The sequence below is a fragment of the Bos grunniens genome, chromosome 13, assembly GCF_055505025.1.
Source record: "Bos grunniens cultivar Pamir isolate PY7600 chromosome 13, Bosgru_T2T1.0, whole genome shotgun sequence".
In the NCBI taxonomy this organism is placed as follows: Eukaryota; Metazoa; Chordata; class Mammalia; order Artiodactyla; family Bovidae; genus Bos; species Bos grunniens.
Window position 1 is genome coordinate 46,683,301 of NC_141177.1, and position 18,645 is coordinate 46,701,945.

General features: G+C 39.4%; 1 protein-coding gene across 13 annotated transcripts in view; it reads right to left on the reverse strand.

The window, feature by feature from the left end:
- The window catches only part of MKX (mohawk homeobox), a 71,648-nt gene that overhangs the window by 40,889 nt on the left and 12,114 nt on the right, over positions 1 to 18,645 (reverse strand). For 9 of the 13 annotated variants that reach the window (XM_086333877.1, XM_086333871.1, XM_086333876.1 and 6 more), the window contains exons 4-5: positions 16,161 to 16,314; positions 15,394 to 15,729 (exon numbers count right to left, since the gene is read on the reverse strand). In XM_086333877.1, the coding sequence (XP_086190003.1) occupies positions 15,394 to 15,729; positions 16,161 to 16,314 (490 nt within the window). Of the gene's footprint in view, positions 1 to 13,302; positions 15,230 to 15,393; positions 15,730 to 16,160; positions 16,315 to 18,645 lie in introns of those variants that run through there. The other 4 variants (XM_086333880.1, XM_086333879.1, XM_086333881.1 and 1 more) reach the window with 1 other exon arrangement.

The following is an 18,645-nucleotide window of genomic DNA, read 5'->3' on the forward strand; positions in this document are numbered from 1 at the left end:
AACAAAGGAAACATCTCTTATGATAAAATCATTTACTGGAAGTCTGTGCTAGAGTTCCCTTTAAGATGGTATACTGACTAAGCTTGATTTACTTCTCTCTCAAAACCCCATTAAAATCACAGACTGTAAATTTAAAACCAAATGAATGCCTAGCAGTCCTCAAAAACAATAAAGGGTACCATCGCCAAATCAGAAGAGTTGAGAAATTCATGGAAGATGAAATGCATGTGGCATCTAGCGGGTGGGGAAATTCAAACAGAACCACAACTCAAACCATGTGGAGGGCAAGACCGTGGCGGAGCATGAGCTGCTGCTCCCAGCAGGGCATAGAAGATATTCCAAGTCACAGAGTAAGCGGGTCAGGGCTCCTGAGGGTTACCAGTCAAAGGACAGCTAAGGGAAGAGCTAGGCCATGCTGCCTTCCTGAGTCTGGGGTGGGGGTGCAGGGCAGGGGGATATGCCTCTGGTTCATCTGGCCCAGGACACAGCTTCTGCAAATGTTCTTTACACAAGGTAATTGTTGTTTAGTCACTCAGTTGTGTCAATTCTTTCACGACCCCATGGCCTGTAGCCCACCAGGTTCCTCTGTCCATGGAGTTTCCCAGGCAAGAATACTGGAGTGGGTTGCCACTTCCTTCTCCAGGGGACCTTCCTGACCTAGGGATCGAACCCACGTTTCCTGTGTCTGCTGCATTGCAAGTGGATTCTTTACCTACTGAGGCATCAGGGAAGTCCTTACACAAAGCAGGAAACCTCTGTAAAGAGGGTGCCCTGCATGAAGGCCATAGAGACAGGCAGAGCACAGACCCTGGCAACTTCTGATCAACGTGGGATCATGGCTGCTGTGAAGAAGGAGTAATAAGAAAAAAAGATGTTCTTGGAAAACAAAAATGAGATACTACAATGAGAACTGCAATAGGTTGATTAATAAACTGGAAGTGGTAAAGGTGAAGGTTATGTTAGTGACCGGGAGGAAAAAGCTGAGGAAACTGTTCATAAAATAAAGAAGAAAGATGAAAAATGTGAGAGGAAAAGGAGAGCACTAAGAACACCAGGCCAAGATCATTTCACAGGTGAATTCCTTCAAACCCTCAAGGTACCAGAAAGAGCTAATCCATGCTTCATTTTAACTTTTTGGAGTAGAAAAAGATGAAATACTTTCCAGCTCATTCCACAGTATCAGTGTGACTCTAACCTCAAAACTGTTCAAGGAGAGCGTTAGAAAAAGATAAAATTACAGACAAATCTCACTTGAGAATTTTGATATAAAATTACTAAGTAAAACGCTAATAAACTAAATCCAGAAATCTCTTTAAAAGAACAACATATCTTGATGGAACAGAACTTTTCCTAAGAATTCAAGGCCATTTGAACACTAAGAAATTTAAATAGATTAAAGGTGGACAACTAGATGATGCTCTTAAAAAAATGTGGAAAAGCATTTGATAAAAGGAGCAACCTGTTTAGTTACATGGGCAGGGGATTCCTTATCAAATAATCTAGGAATGGAAAGAGAATCCCTTAACATGACAAAGTGATCATATCAGAAGCTTGCTGTGAAAATTATACTTGAAGGTAAAATATAAGGAAAATTCCCTTTAGTGTCTGTCATCACTGCTATTACTCAACACTGTTTTAGAAAACTTGGTCAGTGTGATGCAGTACCTGGAAGATGGAAGAAAGGGAAAGCTGGGAGGAAATAAAAACCTGAAACTGTTACTCTCTGAAGGTTATATATGTTTGTGTGTCTTGACAATTCAACTGGATATAAGAAAAATATACAAAATCCAACAGATTTTTAGGATATCTAGTGATGACTATTATAAAATGTAACGGACAAGTCATTCACAATAGAAACAATAAGAGTAACAAAAGAGAGATATGAGAAATTAATGAGAAATATGCAGACCCTATGTAAATGAAAACTACAAAAACGTGTTTAGCGTCATGAAAGATGCTCATAATAAATAGAGAAATAAACCATATGCCTGCGTGGGAAGACCTGACACAATAAAGATATTAAATTCTGTGCTATCCTAATTTCCAATGGGATTTTTTTAAGTAGAACTTGTCAAACGTCTTCCAAAGTCCAACTAGAAAAGTACATTCAATAGTCTAGACGAGAATACTTTGAAAAAAGTGAACATAAAGTAGACACAGCCTGCCAGACGTCAACATGTACAGCAAAGCCACAGTCGTGAAAGCAGTGTGCTACTGACAGAGGAGCAGCTTTTAGGTTTGACGGTATTCAGTACAGTCTATCGGAGAAGGCGATGGAACCAGACTCCAGTACTCTTGCCTGGAAAATCCCATGGACGGAGGAGCCTGGTGGGCTGCAGTCCATGGGGTCGCTAAGAGTCGGACACGACTGAGCGACTTCACTTTCACTTTTCGCTTTCACGCATTGGAGAAGGAAATGGCAACCCACTCCAGTGTTCTTGCCTGGAGAATCCCAGGGACAGGGGAGCCTGGTGGGCTGCCGTCTATGGGGTCGCACAGAGTCGGACATGACTGAAGCGATCTAGCAGCAGCAGCAGTACAGTCTAGAAACAGACACACACATAAGGGAAGCACCGCAAATCAGTAAGGAGCAGTGGATGCACTCAGGGTGTCCTGCTAGGACAACTGGCTATTAATGTGGGAAAAAAAATCAGATCTTTAGCTCATACCATTTATAAAAACACTTTAGGTAGATTATAAACATAAAAGTGAAAGTGTTAGTCGCTCAGTCCTGACTCTTTGCAACCCCATAGACTGTAGCCCACCAGGCTCCTCTGTCCAAGAAATTATCCAGGCAAGAATACTGGAGTGGGTTGCCATTCCCCTCTCCAAGGGATCTTCAAACCTGGGTCTCCTGCACTGCAGGCAGATTCTTTACCGACTGAGCCCCCAGGGAAGCCTGATTATGAGCATATAAGTGTACAAATAAAATAATACAAGCAGTAGAAGTAACTGTGGAAGCAAACGTTTATAAAATTAGGAGTCTTCCTAAAACGACACAGATAGAACCCCTGCAGATTTAACAAGGGTCCCTCGCCTACCTCCTGGCCCAGCACCTGGGCAGATGGTCTACCTGTCACCGGTGCGCTGACCCCTGCTGGGCTCCCTAATACTCCTGCGAGATGTTCCCCTTGTTGCTCAGAGCCTAGGTTCTGTTTCTAACAGAGATAATACGGTCTGTATTTAACTATGACTTTCAGTAAACTGTGGGCTCCCTTCTCTCCCTAAAAATGTCACAGGATCTCAGATGATCAAGGGTAATAAGGTAATTCCCTGGAGAAGGAAATGGAAACCCACTCCAATATTCTTGCCTGAGAAATCCCATGGACAGAGGAGCCTGGCAGGCTACAGTCCATGGGACCGCAAAGAGGCGGACATGACTCAGAGACTAAACAACAACAACAAAAAGGTACTTATGGATTATCTTGTCATAAGCCCTCATTTTACAGCTAAAGGAACCAAGGCCCTTGGAGCACATTATCAATTGCTAGCAGTTCTGGGTGAATATGGAGAGCCTAATGTCTAAGGCGATGCCATAACTTTCTATGGCTAAATCTACCCGATTTCAGGTCGGGTAAGAAGGGAGGCTGGAGAGAAATTTGGGGCATAGTAAAGTCATTTTCCAAACTACAGATGAAGTAGCAGATATTTCGGAGAAGGCGATGGCACCCCACTCCAGTACTCTTGCCTAGAAAATCCCATGGATGAAGGAGCCTGGTAGGCTGCAGTCCATGGGGTCGCAAAGAGTCAGACATGACTGAGCGACTTCACTTTCACTTTTCACTTTCATGCATTGGAGAAGGAAATGGCAACCCACTCCAGTGTTCTTGTCTGGAGAATCCCAGGGACAGGGGAGCCTGGTGGGCTGCTGTCTTTGGGGTCGCACAGAGTCGGACATGACTGAAGTGACTTAGCAGCAGCAAAATATACATTGAACTGGTCATGCTTCCACTGGGCGTCGACCCGGAGCTTTATACTATCGTTTTAATTAAAGCACCAGAGAGAGTGAGGTCAAACACAGATCATTTACCTTTCTGCTTCTTCTCTGAGTTTCCTATTAGCGTTTCACCAAGTGTGTGTAGGGGGGTGGGGATTAGGAATGGTATTTGGGGGTTGGTAATATGTCATGAAATCATAAAGTTGAGCTTTTTTTATATTTTCCTAATGAGAGAAAAGTTATTCTAACTATAAACTAAAAGTTTTACTGCTTCAATCATAGTAACCATGAAATAGAACTCAAACACCTTTCAAGATAGTTGAGAATGACTATTCCAGATGATTTACGTTTATACTTTTTAAAGCACATTTTAAGAAAAAAAAAAATCCTGGAAGAAAAAAGTACACAGGTTAGATAAACTGGAGGTCCCATGGGTCATGAGTAAATCTGAATTGGTGCCATAATTTCTGAAAAGGTCTAAAGTAAAGGAACCCAGGAGACACAGTAAAAACCACAACAAAACCAATTGCACTACTGACAAAGTTGTGAAAAAACTCCTTGATCCAGCTGGAGACATTTAGCAGCCCCGGAGAGGAGAAAAGGATGAAAAAATACAGCAAGACGAAATGCAACCAAGACGATTAAGGAAGATGCAAAACAATGATAACATTCGGCCTCGGCTGCAAACCAGGGAAGGCTGGTGGTTCTCAAGCAGCCATTTAGCTCTGTGCTGGGCGAAGACATCACAGCAAAGGCACTTGGCACCAAGTGACTTCTGGTCGGGAGTTTACGTTTAGAAATGTAAGACCCAATAACATCTAAGGAATTCTTGTTCTTGCCAGACAGCCACCCTTTTGCCCCAAAGCCATGTGACAAATGATCCCGAATACCACTCTGCCTTTTACGCATCTGCTGTCTAAATCAGTGCAGAAACTGGAAGCAGCGACTCTGAATTTTGGCCTCAGCAAAAGGGTACATTTTAGTGTCATAATGACAGTCTTGGCAGAACAGGGTCTTCTTCCTTGCAGTGTCTCTGCCATACTGAGAGCTCTGTCCATCGTAACCTGCATCTGGCTCGAGAGAGGGACCATCAGTTCTCAATTTCAAATGCAGGGGCGATGGTGTGGGAGCTTGAGAGCAACTGTTTCTTGGAAATTCCACTTTATGAATGGTTGTCTCCAACTTTCAGCACTTTAAAAAGGTTTCCTTTTCATCTGCGTTGTTTTTCCATTTTAATTTTATCTCACCAAATGAGTCCTCTCAACATCACTGTTTTAAAATGTTATTCTCTTCATTTAAAAGAAGCTCAATCAAAGGCAGAACTGCTTTATACAATGGTGCTCAAAAAGGAACACAGTCTTTGTGTCAAAGATGTCCATCGTGGTCCCTCTATCCAAGCACTGAGTCAGTGGGCAAGAGGCTGCTCTAACCCCATTGCAGCCCAGGGGTTGTGGAAGATGCCACACAAACTCACAGGGCCATCTGGCCACACAGCAAGGTGCTGCCCAAACCTGGGGCCTGGTGATATCTACACTGCAATTCAGCTTTTCCCACACTCACATAGTGGAGTGTCTTACCTGAGGGAAAGCTGCAGGTGAACCTGACCCCAAAGCACCTTAGTGTTATCTTTGCACTTCAGCGTCCTACTGGCCTGACGGAAAAAAGACTCAACACTGTGAGGAGCCAATGAGTGACGTCACTGCTAAGCTGAGTCCAATCTAACTTCCCAAACCATCTCCAATTGGATTGTTGGTATCTCTCCCATGTTTTTCAGACCACTTTCAGGTAACGAGGCGAGGTCTTTAGGGTAGACCCATGACAGAGGAAGGATACCACTGGTCATTTTCAAAAGCCTCTTTGTTTTCCGAACTGTGTTTAATTCTACTGCTATGACTGCTACATACACACACACACACACACACACACACATACACACACACACACCAAGAGACTTCTGCTCCACAGCAGGGACCACTAGAGATCTTCTACAAACCATTTCTCTTCTCGGAGCAACACAGCATAAACCCTAGGTACCAGATGTCTATTACAGTCTACTATCTACCAACACGTGTGAAGACCTTTCCACTGCAGCCATTAAAACAGACAAGTTTCTGATTGAAGCCCGTGTGCCTAGAGCCTGTGCTCCAGAAAAAAACCCACTGCAAAGAAAAGCCTGTGCACCTCGACGAAGAACAGCCCCCTCTTGCCACAACTCAAGAAAGCCCTCACAGCAACAAAGACCCAATACAGCCAAAAGTAAATAAATAAATTAAAAAAACAAAAAAAGAATCAGGGAAAGGAAGGTAGCAATAAGAGACCTAAGCTATCAAAAAAGATGAGTTTTTTAAAAATGCACAACCATCTATCCTAAATTCTGAAAAGTTCAACACTAAAGACATGATTTTAAAAATAAAATTCAATTAATTGAAATAGCCAAAAGCCATAGACGTACGGTACCAATCATCAGGATCACATTTCCAAGCAACGCGACCACCTGCATACAAAACCTCAGCCATCTCAGTGCTCAGCGTAGAACCCAAAGCGATGTCCTAATCTGCAAATTAAGGGATTGAACTGGAAGACCCTTTAAAGTTCACTGCTGAATTTATAAAAATCCTTGACCATTTTCCTCTTTAGTAAGATGAAAATAAGACAAATTGGGTAACGAAGAAAAGAAAGGTTCATTACACAGCTGCCATTTAAACATGCCATCCTTCATTTAAACTGAAAACCATGAACAATTCAAATGTGAAAAAAATTGAACAAAGTGAACAAAATTATTATTACTTTTCTTCCTCAAAAACCACAATTATAGATAATATAATGTCTAATAGAAAACAAGAACAAAATTTTAAAGTACCCAAATTCTGGGCTAGAAGAAAACACGTATTTATTCTGAGTGAAAATTCTGTTACATCAACAAGACAAATTTTGACATAGAAAAATACCTGTTTAATTTTAGAAACAAAGTCGGGAGGCAGAAGGGAAAAACTAACTGTGACTCACCAAAAAAGAAAGAAAGAAAAAAAAAAAGAAACCACTTCCATGTTCATTAAACAGAATGTCTTGTTATTTTCACAGACAGTAAAAACTTTTTGACATCCTTCTCAGTCCCAGGCTGGAGAGGTGTCAACAGATCTTATTTGGTCTTGTCAGTGTGTAAAGAGTTTACAAACCTGACTAAATTTAGAATTAGCAGGAGTTAGGCACTTATATTCCTTATACACAGAAGAAGGGGGAAAAAGGTCCTTTTATGCCAGCTTTGAGTTTGGCTTGAGTTTTTATGACTTATTTAGAAGCCCTAGGGAATGAAAAGAGTCTCTTAATGGAAACACTGACACAGTATTAAATGCAGTGACATGAACTAGCACTTCTATGAAACGACACCAGGTGTGACTGACCACTGCAAGTCTGAAATGCACAGAGTGTCAGAAAATCAATTACCATAGACGGAATGCCAGGAGACAGTCCTGCCAAAATACAGGGGATACCCCCACAGAATTAAAAGGTAACGCTGATGAACTTGTTTTTAACAGGAAAATAGGTAAAAATGTATGAGATCTATAGTCTTACATGTGGAGGACAGAGAAAATGTAAAATTTCTGCATAGACTTTCTCCAATTTCACCTTAGGATTAAAAACAGTCATTCTTAAAAAGCCAAAGAAGTCATGTCAACCCTGACAGTGAATGGGACAGAAGAGTTTAAATCACTGGATCTAAATCTGCACTGTGTTTCTTAAATCTCACCCACAATGTGACGACCTAGATAAGTAAACAATAGATATCATTACTTAATGAAGTCAAATCCATAAAAGTTCCTTTTCTATTTGCCTGTCTGCTACACTTTTTTATTCTTCAGTGGATTTTTTTAAACTGCTAAACTTTTCCACTTATCATCCTTACATTTTCCTGAAAGTCACTCTTTTAACTTGAAAATTGGTTTCATTTTATACTTTCTAAGTTTTTGTTTCAACTCTCTTAAACATCTCGTAGTTCTAAGCTTCATTCTGTTTAGTTTTTTCCACGAGCTTTAACTTTCTCTGCGTTTGCCTATTTTTAAAATCCATTTAAACATATTTGGGACCATTTTCTTTCCCTTGTCATGTTCACAGACACAGATCAACATGTACATACGTACGTTACAATGTCTTTGGTGATTTAAGAGGCAGACAGATGAAATCATGAAAACACTAACTCATTCACTTAAGAAAAGAGTTCCGGAGCAAATATGTGAGACACACTGTATTAAGTGCTAGGGGGACAATAAAAAGGAATAAAATACTATTTCAGGGCATTTGAGGGCTTTTAATACACACAAATCGGTGAGTATCAACACAAAAGGAGAGAGACCATACAGCTGCACTCCAGGAAGCCGTCTCTCTACAGTCATACAAATTTGAAAACAATGTTGCCATCATTCTAAGGCTCCACTTGGAGAAAACGATATCAGATCAGATCAGATCAGTCGCTCAGTCGCTCTTCGCTCAGTCGCTCAGTCGTGTCCGACTCTTTGCGACCGTATAAAAGGACAAAAAAATAGACAGCTCCAACACAGCCCTAAAAAAGGTGTACATTTTCTCAATGAAGCTGCTATGCATTTTCAATTTGTTTGTAAACCAGGCTGTTGAATGGGGTTGCTAAGTCTTAACATCTGCATATAGACTTTTTCCGGCTCTCACATGATACTATGAAATGAAAATATCTCCTGCCATATCAATAAATGAGAAATGTCACAGACATCAGTAATTTCTGGCCTTCAAATGTGAATGAGGCCTCCCAAAACTGCGATCCAGCGGATGCTGCCAGGCACCACGGTGACTGCTGAGGGGCTGGGGAAATGCAAGAAGTATGGTGAAGAAGGAAACAGGACTGATCCAGATACATGAGGTGCATATATGAAAGCAATGAATTCAGTGAGCCCAGAGGCTTGCATCTTTGCATACATAGTAAGCTCCGTAACTTTATGCCTGATTTTTGATGTTCAGATGGCCTGTTCCCTTTGTTGAAAACTTGTATGTAGTCTGTCGTTCCTCCTGCCTCCTTGGAGCAGTTTTCTCAGAGCTACTGAAATGGACTCGAGTCCTAAACATTCCCAGCAAATAAAACAACTCTACATTCAGGTTGTGACTATGTATTTTTTTAGTCGACAATACCAAATAACAAACAAAGAAAAGTGAATGAAAAACTAACCCCTGAAGGAGCTTATGCCAAACTGCTTATGCCAAAGCTTGTTCTCTTTTTCTATTTTTGTCTGCCACGAATCTCTTAGCCCTTTAATATTACGTGGAACATTTAAGCAGCTTCATTTAAATTTTGCAAGAAGAAAATTTACTTTCAAAAGTCAAGCTAATGTGCTACTTCAGAAATAATCCAAGTGAATGTGTTTTGCCATTGTCATCACTGATAAATATTTAAACATCTACAGTGTTCATAATATCATGCTTAAATTTTTGTAATTCTATCCCAAGCCTCCCCAAAGGTCAGAATTTCTATAAGCCTCATTTCAAAGGTTACTGCTCTGGAATAAGTAATTAGGAAAGACCCCTTTATAAAAAGGTTATCAGAAAGACACTGTTCAAAGGTGTCAGGAGCAAGTTTAGTGTGGAAGCATATAAAAAGCAACAGGAGGAGGAGTTTAGGGAAGACGTGGGGATGCTGAGACACAACCCACAGGCTGTGTCTCATCCTGTATGTCCAGAGGAACAGAAAATTCTATCTTTTTAAAAATCAGTCCTGAAATATCTATCTGGAAATTTCACTTCGGTGGAAAACCTCATTTCCAGATGGTATCTGATAGGTGAGGTATTATTGTAGTAAAAGACACAAGACAGAAAAAAAAATTTGGATAACCTTTCAAGTATCCTTTAAATGTCACTAACTGGGCTGGTGACAGAGGGTTTTATTATTCTCTGCTGGAGCACATCAACAGTCATTTGCATGCCAGGAAAAGAATGTCTGGAATCATCCAACAGGGCTGAGCTTAATCTTTCACTAAAAACAAGGAAGTGACAAGCATAAAAAGGGAAATAAAAGAAGATGAAAGTATCCAAAGTCGACTTACTGGTCAACAAAATTCCAGAGAAAATAGCAAGGACACAGAAACCCACACCATCCTTAAGAGTAAAGCCTTCTCTCAGCTCCCATGAGGCTTTTTTTAAGCTACCCCCCAAACACCTGAAATTGATGAAACAAATCAAGCGTCGTCATTCAGTGTTCAAAAAGATCTGGCAGGCAGTTCTTTAAATCTTTCCCTCTGCTTCATTTAAGCTATGATTTTTTCGACAAGCAGCCCAGCATAAAACCCAGGACTCTGGAGAGCCTGGAGTGTTTTTGATAAGTGACGTGAATGCCTGAAGGATACCTCGTACGTGTCTCAGAAGTGCACTGTGAAGTCAGTGGTTGAGAACGGAGACTGCCATTTCTCCAAAGAAACGATGCTATATAGATTACAGTTAAATCCCAGGTTAATCCAATGGTTTAGTCAACTCGTGAGCATCCCTATGTTTTACTATGGAAAATACCAGCTTAATTTCTAAAGTACACGAGAATGCAGGAAGAGAGTGAAAAAATAACATCTCCACCACCACCCCCACTCCCCACCTACTGGGGTCATCGTTAGCCAAGAACAAAATTTGGAAATGGCATTTAGCCTTGTGTCCTCACAGATTTACTTTCTGCTGCTTCGTTTGTCTTTCCCCAGTAACCAAAATCCCTAGTTCCCTCATTTTGCAGGCCATTCAAATGGACATTTCCTCCCAAAGACTCTGGTTTACGGAATAAATGATTTATTTCTTCTTTCCATCAAAATCTCCATTGCTTCAGGGATATTCACCTTCATCAAGTGGAGGGAAAGCTAATCTGGTTAATTCACACTAATACAGAAAAGAGTTCTCTCCACCAGTATGTTTTTGCTATACCAGATGTGTATAATTAAGAGGGATTTCAGGCAGTTTAGTAAGATGAAGTGGAAACATTCAGGCTTTAGGGAGCAGAGTAAATTTATGAATTACATACTGGGGAGGTACTGGGGCTCAGAGAGTAATCATTAGCATGTACTAGCCATTTATAAGCTGATCACTTGTGAACTGTGAAAAGGAATAGCAGGATAGGAACCTGTCTGCATGCCAGCAACAGAGCAGGGAGGTTCACACATTTTATTTCAAGAAGTGCCTGTCCTTCCCCTCATCAAGCATACTTCTTAGAAGTGACTCCTCTCTTCTTCACTGAAGAAGGAGATTTAACAGGCTTGGTTTGGAGGGTAAATTAAACTCGAATCCAAGTTAGGAAAGGCTCTATGGAAGATGCCCTCTGGAAGATGCTACAGATGTTCATAGATGGTTCCATTTTGAGAACTCAACTACTGAGTCAAGAGGAATGGAGGTGGGCATGAAGCTACAGCCCTTATCCTGATGTCTCTGAGAGCAGACCCATCTAAGGACTAGAGACCTGGAGGACAGTTTGCAATGGGAAGTTACTCCACCCAATATCTGAAAATTACCATTGGAATGGCAACCCGCTCCAGTATCCTTGCCTGGAGAATTCCATGGACAGAGGAGCCTGGTTACAGTCCATGGGGTTACAAAGAATTGGACACGACTGAGTGCCTAACCGGAGAAGGCAATGGCAACCCACTCCAGTACTCTTGCCTGGCAAATCCCATGGAGGAGGAGCCTGGTAAGCTGCAGTCCATGGGGTCGCTAGGAGTCGGACACGACTGAGCGACTTCACTTTCACTTTTCACTTTCATGCACTGGAGGAGGAAATGGCAACCCAGGGAAGGGGATGCCTGGTGGGCTGCCGTCTCTGGGGTCGCAGAGAGTCAGACACGACTGAAACGACTTAGCAGCAGCAGCAGCAGAGTGACTAACACTTAACCTAACATGATGAAGAGGACTGTAATTTTAATTTAGATGATTTCATTGAACAGATGAGACCGAGTGACTAGATTTTCTTGCATATTACTTAATTCTATTTAGAAGGAATAACCTTAATAATTCTGGTCAATTCTATGTTATGATTGCTGCTATCAGAATACATGTATATGTGTGTGTGTGAGAGAGAGAGAGAGAGAGAGAGCGCTCAGTCATGTCTGACTCTTTGCGGCCCCATGAACTGTACTGCCCACCAGGTTCCTCTGTCCATGGAATTTTCCAGGCAAGAATACTGGAGTGGGTTGCCACTTTTTTCTCCAGGGGACGTTTCCAAGCCAGGGATCGAACCCGCATGTCTTTTGTCTTCTGCATTGGCAGGCGGGTTCTTTACCAGCAGAGCTACCAGGGAACCCGTCAGAATACTTACTGATAGCCTGCTATGCCCTTGAAAAAATATCTTTTCTTTCTACATGATGTGATAGATTGCAGATTACAGAGAAATATTTAATATCTACATAAAACTTAAATGTTTGTATCTACTTGGATGGTGTCTAGTAATATCTTTAATTAGGATTACTGCTTTATGATCTCCCAGACTTCTCCCTCCTAGAATTTAACAAGGGAAATGAAATTCAGTGATTACCCTCCCAAAAACCAACTCTTTCTTTCACTTGGCTTTTTGCCTCCGTATATTTAATGAAATGCATCATGAGATTGCAGCTGTCTTACAAAAATGGGTGGAAGAAATGGATACAATTTCTAAGCACAGATAAACCAATAAATTGTATTTAAAGGTGATCGATCTCTTAGCAGTCTTAGAAATTTGCTGTTAAGGTGAGGAAAAAAGATATAATCAGAAAGAACTGAAGAAATTCGGAACAAGCCTGTGTGCCAGGGAAAACCAAAGCAGTTTCTCAGAAAGTATTTATTGAAATTCCCTGTTCTACTACTCACGCATGACTGCTAACCCAGCGACAACTGCAGCAACATTGTCAGTTTTCACAGAAGACAGTCATTTGGTGTTTTGGTCTGAAATTTAGTAGACCAGTCTTAGACCAACAGCTCTTGCTTCATTTTCCATCCACAAACTCTACAATTTTATTCTGTTCTTTTAAAGCTTATACACATGCAAGAGAAACCAGAAGCTTACGTGTCTAGGCTGTGATCTCATTGCTTGCATAACTAAAAGATAGGTTTTTATTTAAAAATAGAATTTGGCAAATGAATAGTCCATAACCCGAACCAAGTGCATCTGGAATGCTTTAATAAAAATAAATGGCCAGGCTATTTCACTTTGAAAAGCATCGCCTGTACAGGATGTTAGTCCCTCTCTGATTTTAAATTTTGTCACTTTTGAAAAGAGCTTGCATTTTCAGAAGACCCACACACGCTGGGGAAATTTCACAGGCACATGACCTTATTTTTACTGGGCAACATAAATTTATGAGAAAAAGGAAAAAAATTTTTAAAGAACAGATCTCAATTACCCCACCTCATTCAACTGTAATTTTTATTGTTTTTATCTTTCTTGTCTTGTCCATACACACTTGTCATATTCAGGGCATCCTCAATTAAAAATTTTCCACTTAACAGTAGATGATTATCAATATTTCCCACATTGTTTCATAGTCAGTATCAGTACCACAAATAAAAATTTTGACTTTATGCTGTCATCTGGTTTGAGGTTAGGAAAACATTTACATTTTTAAAAATTGAGATACTTCCCATGTTTTTATATGTTCCAGAAACATATACAAAGCATAGGAATTAATTATTTCTTTAAAGTTTGAAAAAGAAATCCAATGGCTTTATCAAGCATTTGGGAACTGAGTTTACTAAAAACCATAATTTTTCCTGCATTAGCAGTCATTTAAAAGTTTTCTTACTATGAATTAACAATTTGTGTGGATAATAGCAATTCACTTCATCCATACATTTGCATACACCTATACTGTCAAGCGATTGTGTATAGTACTTTATAATAATTTTTTAAAATACTATTTTAATCAAAAATATGTTGATTGCTATATCCTCTTTCTCACTTCCAACTTTAATTTGAGTTAATTTTTGCTTATTTCTTTTACTACTGACTTCGAAGAGCCAACTCTTGATTTATTTATCTGTTTTTCAGTCTTTATTTTACCATTTTTTGTTTTCTGTTTATTCCTTTTTCAATTATCTGTACTTGAATGACATGATTTTTTTTTCCTTTTTCTGAAAATAAACATTCTGAATTACAAGTTCTGGTCTGGCCACATCAGGTATTAACAGATAGTTTGAACTTTTTTGTTTTTGGCTAAATTATCTTTTATTGTATGTTTTACTTCTTTCTAGACACAATTATTACTTACAAGCCTATGTATTTCCGAGTGTCTGGAGATGTTTTAATCGTCAGAGTTGGAAATACAAACAGAAAATGAGATTAAGTCATTAAAAATGTATGAATCCTTCTGAATCCTCATAGTGTATCTTGTACATATTTGTAGACACTTGAAAATCAGATGACTAAATAACCTTAAGGATATATTCAGCAGACCAACTTTAAATGTCTTTATAAAGCTCTATTGTTTATATATCAAGGTTCTTGATATTATAATGACTAAGGGTAGTAGTACATGCATAGTATTTAGCATAGAACCTAGTATATCAAAAATATTCAATTAGTGACTGGTGACAACATGTGTAATAATAACAGTAACAGCAGTCTAGCAGTAATTACATTCCTCGGACCTCTGGTGCAGGCTCAGCTGCACTGCTGATCTATAGAAGAGTCACTAGCAGTCTGTTCTTCGTCTGGGCTTTCTTATCTGTGACATAATACGGTTGAACTCCATGCTTCCTGAAGTTAATTCACGGGGTAACATTTCTAAATCTCACTGCCTGGCATTTTCAGGACATGGACTCTACCCGTACCAGATGTAGGACACACACAATCCTTTGTCCTGAAGCAAACTTGCTCAAACACTCTTTACATGCAAAGCTTTGGGGGAATTGAAGTCAAGACAGAAAATTTTACCAAGCTTGCCACTCCATCTGAAAGCTGAGGACAGGTAGAAATTGATTCATTTTTTCTGAACTAAAAGTAAAGATTTCAAAGCTATTTATCAGCCCTACTTGTGCTTTTCAGAAATAAAAGTAAGATTTCCAAAGCAATTTAAGCCACTTTTCCTTCACAAACATCTCGCCATCCATGCTAGTTTATATTCATTTTCCATCAATATAAGCAATCAAAGAATTTAAGAGAAAAGATAGAATACAAAATATTTGCATGGCTAATTATGATCTGGGACATTCCTCCATTATAATTTATTCTTAAAGTCAACATTTATCTCCTCTAAGTAGGTTTATTGCTAAGATTGAAGATCTTCATTGAGGATGAAAACTTCCCTGTAGACCATCATCTGCTAACAAGCGTATCTGCTAATGAAGAACAAAATGAAAGGTTTCAAATCGAATTATGGGCCACATGTGCAAATCTGATGCGCAGGCTATAAAAATTCTGTCTTGACATCTGTAGAAAGAAGGCCCTCTGCTGCAGCCTTCATTCTGTTTAAACAAGGTTATCACGAAAAGCACAGACTTACCTGTGCGGTAGACAAAGTTGCCTTCCGTTTCTGATGACGAGGGAGATACCAACTCCTCCTCAAACTCATTGGAACTAAAAGATCCCGAATGGTTTCTTTGCCTTGTCTTTCCCATCATGGCCGCATTTGTGACCATGACGTGTCTCAAAGAGTCGTTAAGGTAACGATTCAACAAGCTGCTCTTGTATTTGGGGGGCGATACGTAGTCCTCACTGGCTCGTGACTCTGGCCGTACTCCAGCCTTTATGACTGAGCTCTCACTTTTAATTACGGGATGGTGAACTGGATTATTATAGCCTCCGTCATTCATGTGGTTTCGTGGAGGGTTTTCTCCATCTAAAAAGGAAAATACCACTAGGTAGTTCTTACATGTACTTTTCCCCAGACACCCAATTGTTATATTTAATGATTTAAAATATACATATAAGAAGAATATTTAAAGTGTGTAAAGTTATCTTTGATATTTAAGATTAATTTTTAGGCAAAGAAAAGCAGGAATCTAAGTAATTTCTCCCTTTGGTATTTTAATGTTAATAAACTTCACAGAAAATATTATTCTGACACATGATAAATCTATGAACAAGAGGAAACAGCCGTAATCTGGTTGGTCATTTATAGTATTATAAAAGTCAAGTTATCCTGTGCAATAAAAAAGAACCATTATGACAGCATTATGTTTTGTGGGATCAACCTTAGAAATAGGAATTGAGGTGAATGACTCCTTACAGAGGCAGAGTAAAGAAAGCAAGATAAAAATATTAACAAACCTTCAGAACAGGAGTCATCACTGCTCACACTGAGCCGCTCAGCATTCCCTTGAACATACTTGTTGTATAACTTTATTCTTAAGGCCCAGCTTAAATCTGGCTGTCGAACAGTATTCTTAAGCCGACGTCTTGCATTAGCAAACCAATTTGACACCTAAAAAGGTTTTATTTCTCAGTTAACACAACATAAAAAATTATCCATCATACAGTTACTTTCCCAGAAAGGACCTAAGCCTCTCTCATAATCTCTGATTATTACATATTCTCAGACACAACAGTACTGGAATTCATATCTGTTCATTCATTCATTCATTCAACAAATGTGCTAAGCCCTTACTGTACAGACTGAGCACTAGCTATGTCCTAGGAATAAAAAAATATTAAAGGACTTTGCCCTAAAATTTTGAGGCTAGTAAGAGAGGTAGGAGAATACACAGATAACTCTAAAATCTATTCACCATTGCCAAGACATGGAAGCAACTTAAATGTCCATCAACAGAGAAATGGATAAGGAAGATATGGTACATATACACAATGGAATATTACTCAGCCATAAAAAAGAAAAAATGCCATTTGCAACCACATGGATGGACCCAGAGATAATCAAACTAAGTGAAGAAAGTCAGAAAAAGAAAGACAAATACCATATGATATCACTTATATGTGGAACCCAGAAAATGACACAAGTGAACCAATGAAATAAAAACAGGATCAAGGAATATATATGTTTATGTCTATAACGGAATACATATATATCTATAATATATAAATAGAACACATATATATGTCTGTAACGGAATCACTTTGGTGTACAGCAGTAATTAATACATTGTAAATCAACTATAATTCAAAAAAATAATTCTAATATAGGAAAGAAAGTGATAAAGGGCTTAAGATGCATTAAAATAAAATGTTACAGCAGTGAAACAGAAGGAGGGGTTACTTTCATGTGACTCAAGAGTTCATGAAGCTAGACTTTGAAGGAATATGTCAGGGATAATGGGGGGGAAGTGTGTTTCCAGTACAGACTTGGAACAATAGAAATCAAATTACAGAGACATGATGGGAGGTAAATAAGAGGGAAGAATTAGAGATGCCCTTGAGTTATCAAACTTATGTAAGAAGAGAAGACAGTGCCATTCTGAGGAAGAAAGAATTGTTTGAGGGTGAAATGATGGGTTTGGTCTGGGAACATTTAGTTTGAGGTACCAGAAGAGCATACAGGTGAAATGTGCCAGTGAGAAAATAAAAAGGCCGTCTGAGATTCAAGGGCAAGGAAGATCAGATCTGGGTCAAATGCACAGAAGTGAGAGCTGAGGTTGTGACAGTAGGTAGAATGAAAAGAGAGTCAAGGAACAAACCCTGGAAACCTCTAGCAATTAAGGAGGTAGCAACTGGCAAAGCAGAGATAGAGCAATCAGACAAGTAGAGAGAGAAAAAGCCAAATGACACCCAGCTTTAAGCTAAAAATTAAGTGCTTCTAAATAGGTGATGGCAAAGAAATGAATACTGCAAAACACAGTTAGTCCCGTTGTTTTTGTTTAAGGTGCTGCTGGATTTCTGGAGGGCTTCCCTGGTGGCTCAGATGGTAAAGAATCTGCCTGCAATGCAGGAGACCTGGGTTCGATCCCTGGGTCGGAAAGATCCCCTAAGAAGGGAATGGTTACCCACTCCAGTATTCTTGCCTGGAAAATCCCTTGGATAGAGGAGCCTGGCAGACAACAGTCCATGGGGTCGCAAAGAGCTGGACACAATTTTACAAAGAGCTGGACATAATTTCTAGAGGCTAAAATGACACTTGATATTTCTTTTTAAATATCATGTTCTTATCTAAATATACAGATATTAAAAACCTGAAAGGCCAATATTTGCCTTTAAAAGGATGAAATGTGGGAAGAAGATTATGTCTTTCTGTCAATTTTTTCTATAACATGATCCCACAGTATATTAATGGTTTGTGTGGTGATACTTGCTCTGGAATTTCTTTTTTTTTAACATTTAGTCTATAAATACACTCTTTTTTTTTTTGCACATTACTCAAGCCTTAATTATTGAATGAACCTGTGGTGAATCCTACTTAAAAAAAAAAATCTATAACTCATTTTTCTTTTTCCCCCCATGGGTAAAATAGGGTAGTCTATCCCAGTGTGTATACACACAAACCATATCATACATAATATATATATTCAATTCATATATAATATACATATGTTCAATGTTAACCTGTCTTTGTATCTTAAGCAATGATGATTGTCCTCAAATTTATGAGCAGTGGTATAATACCTCACCATGGCATTTCAGAAGCCTTAGACTCCACCGACCACTCTTCCTGCCAAACTGTGCTATTATTACTATGGTTTTAGCCCGACTTCAAATTCTCCATCTCCTCCAACCTCTACAAACAGAAAACTTCTGGGGCTATTCATTCAACAAATACACACTGAGAAGGTCCTGTATGCCACGGTGTTAAGTGCTAGGAATGAAT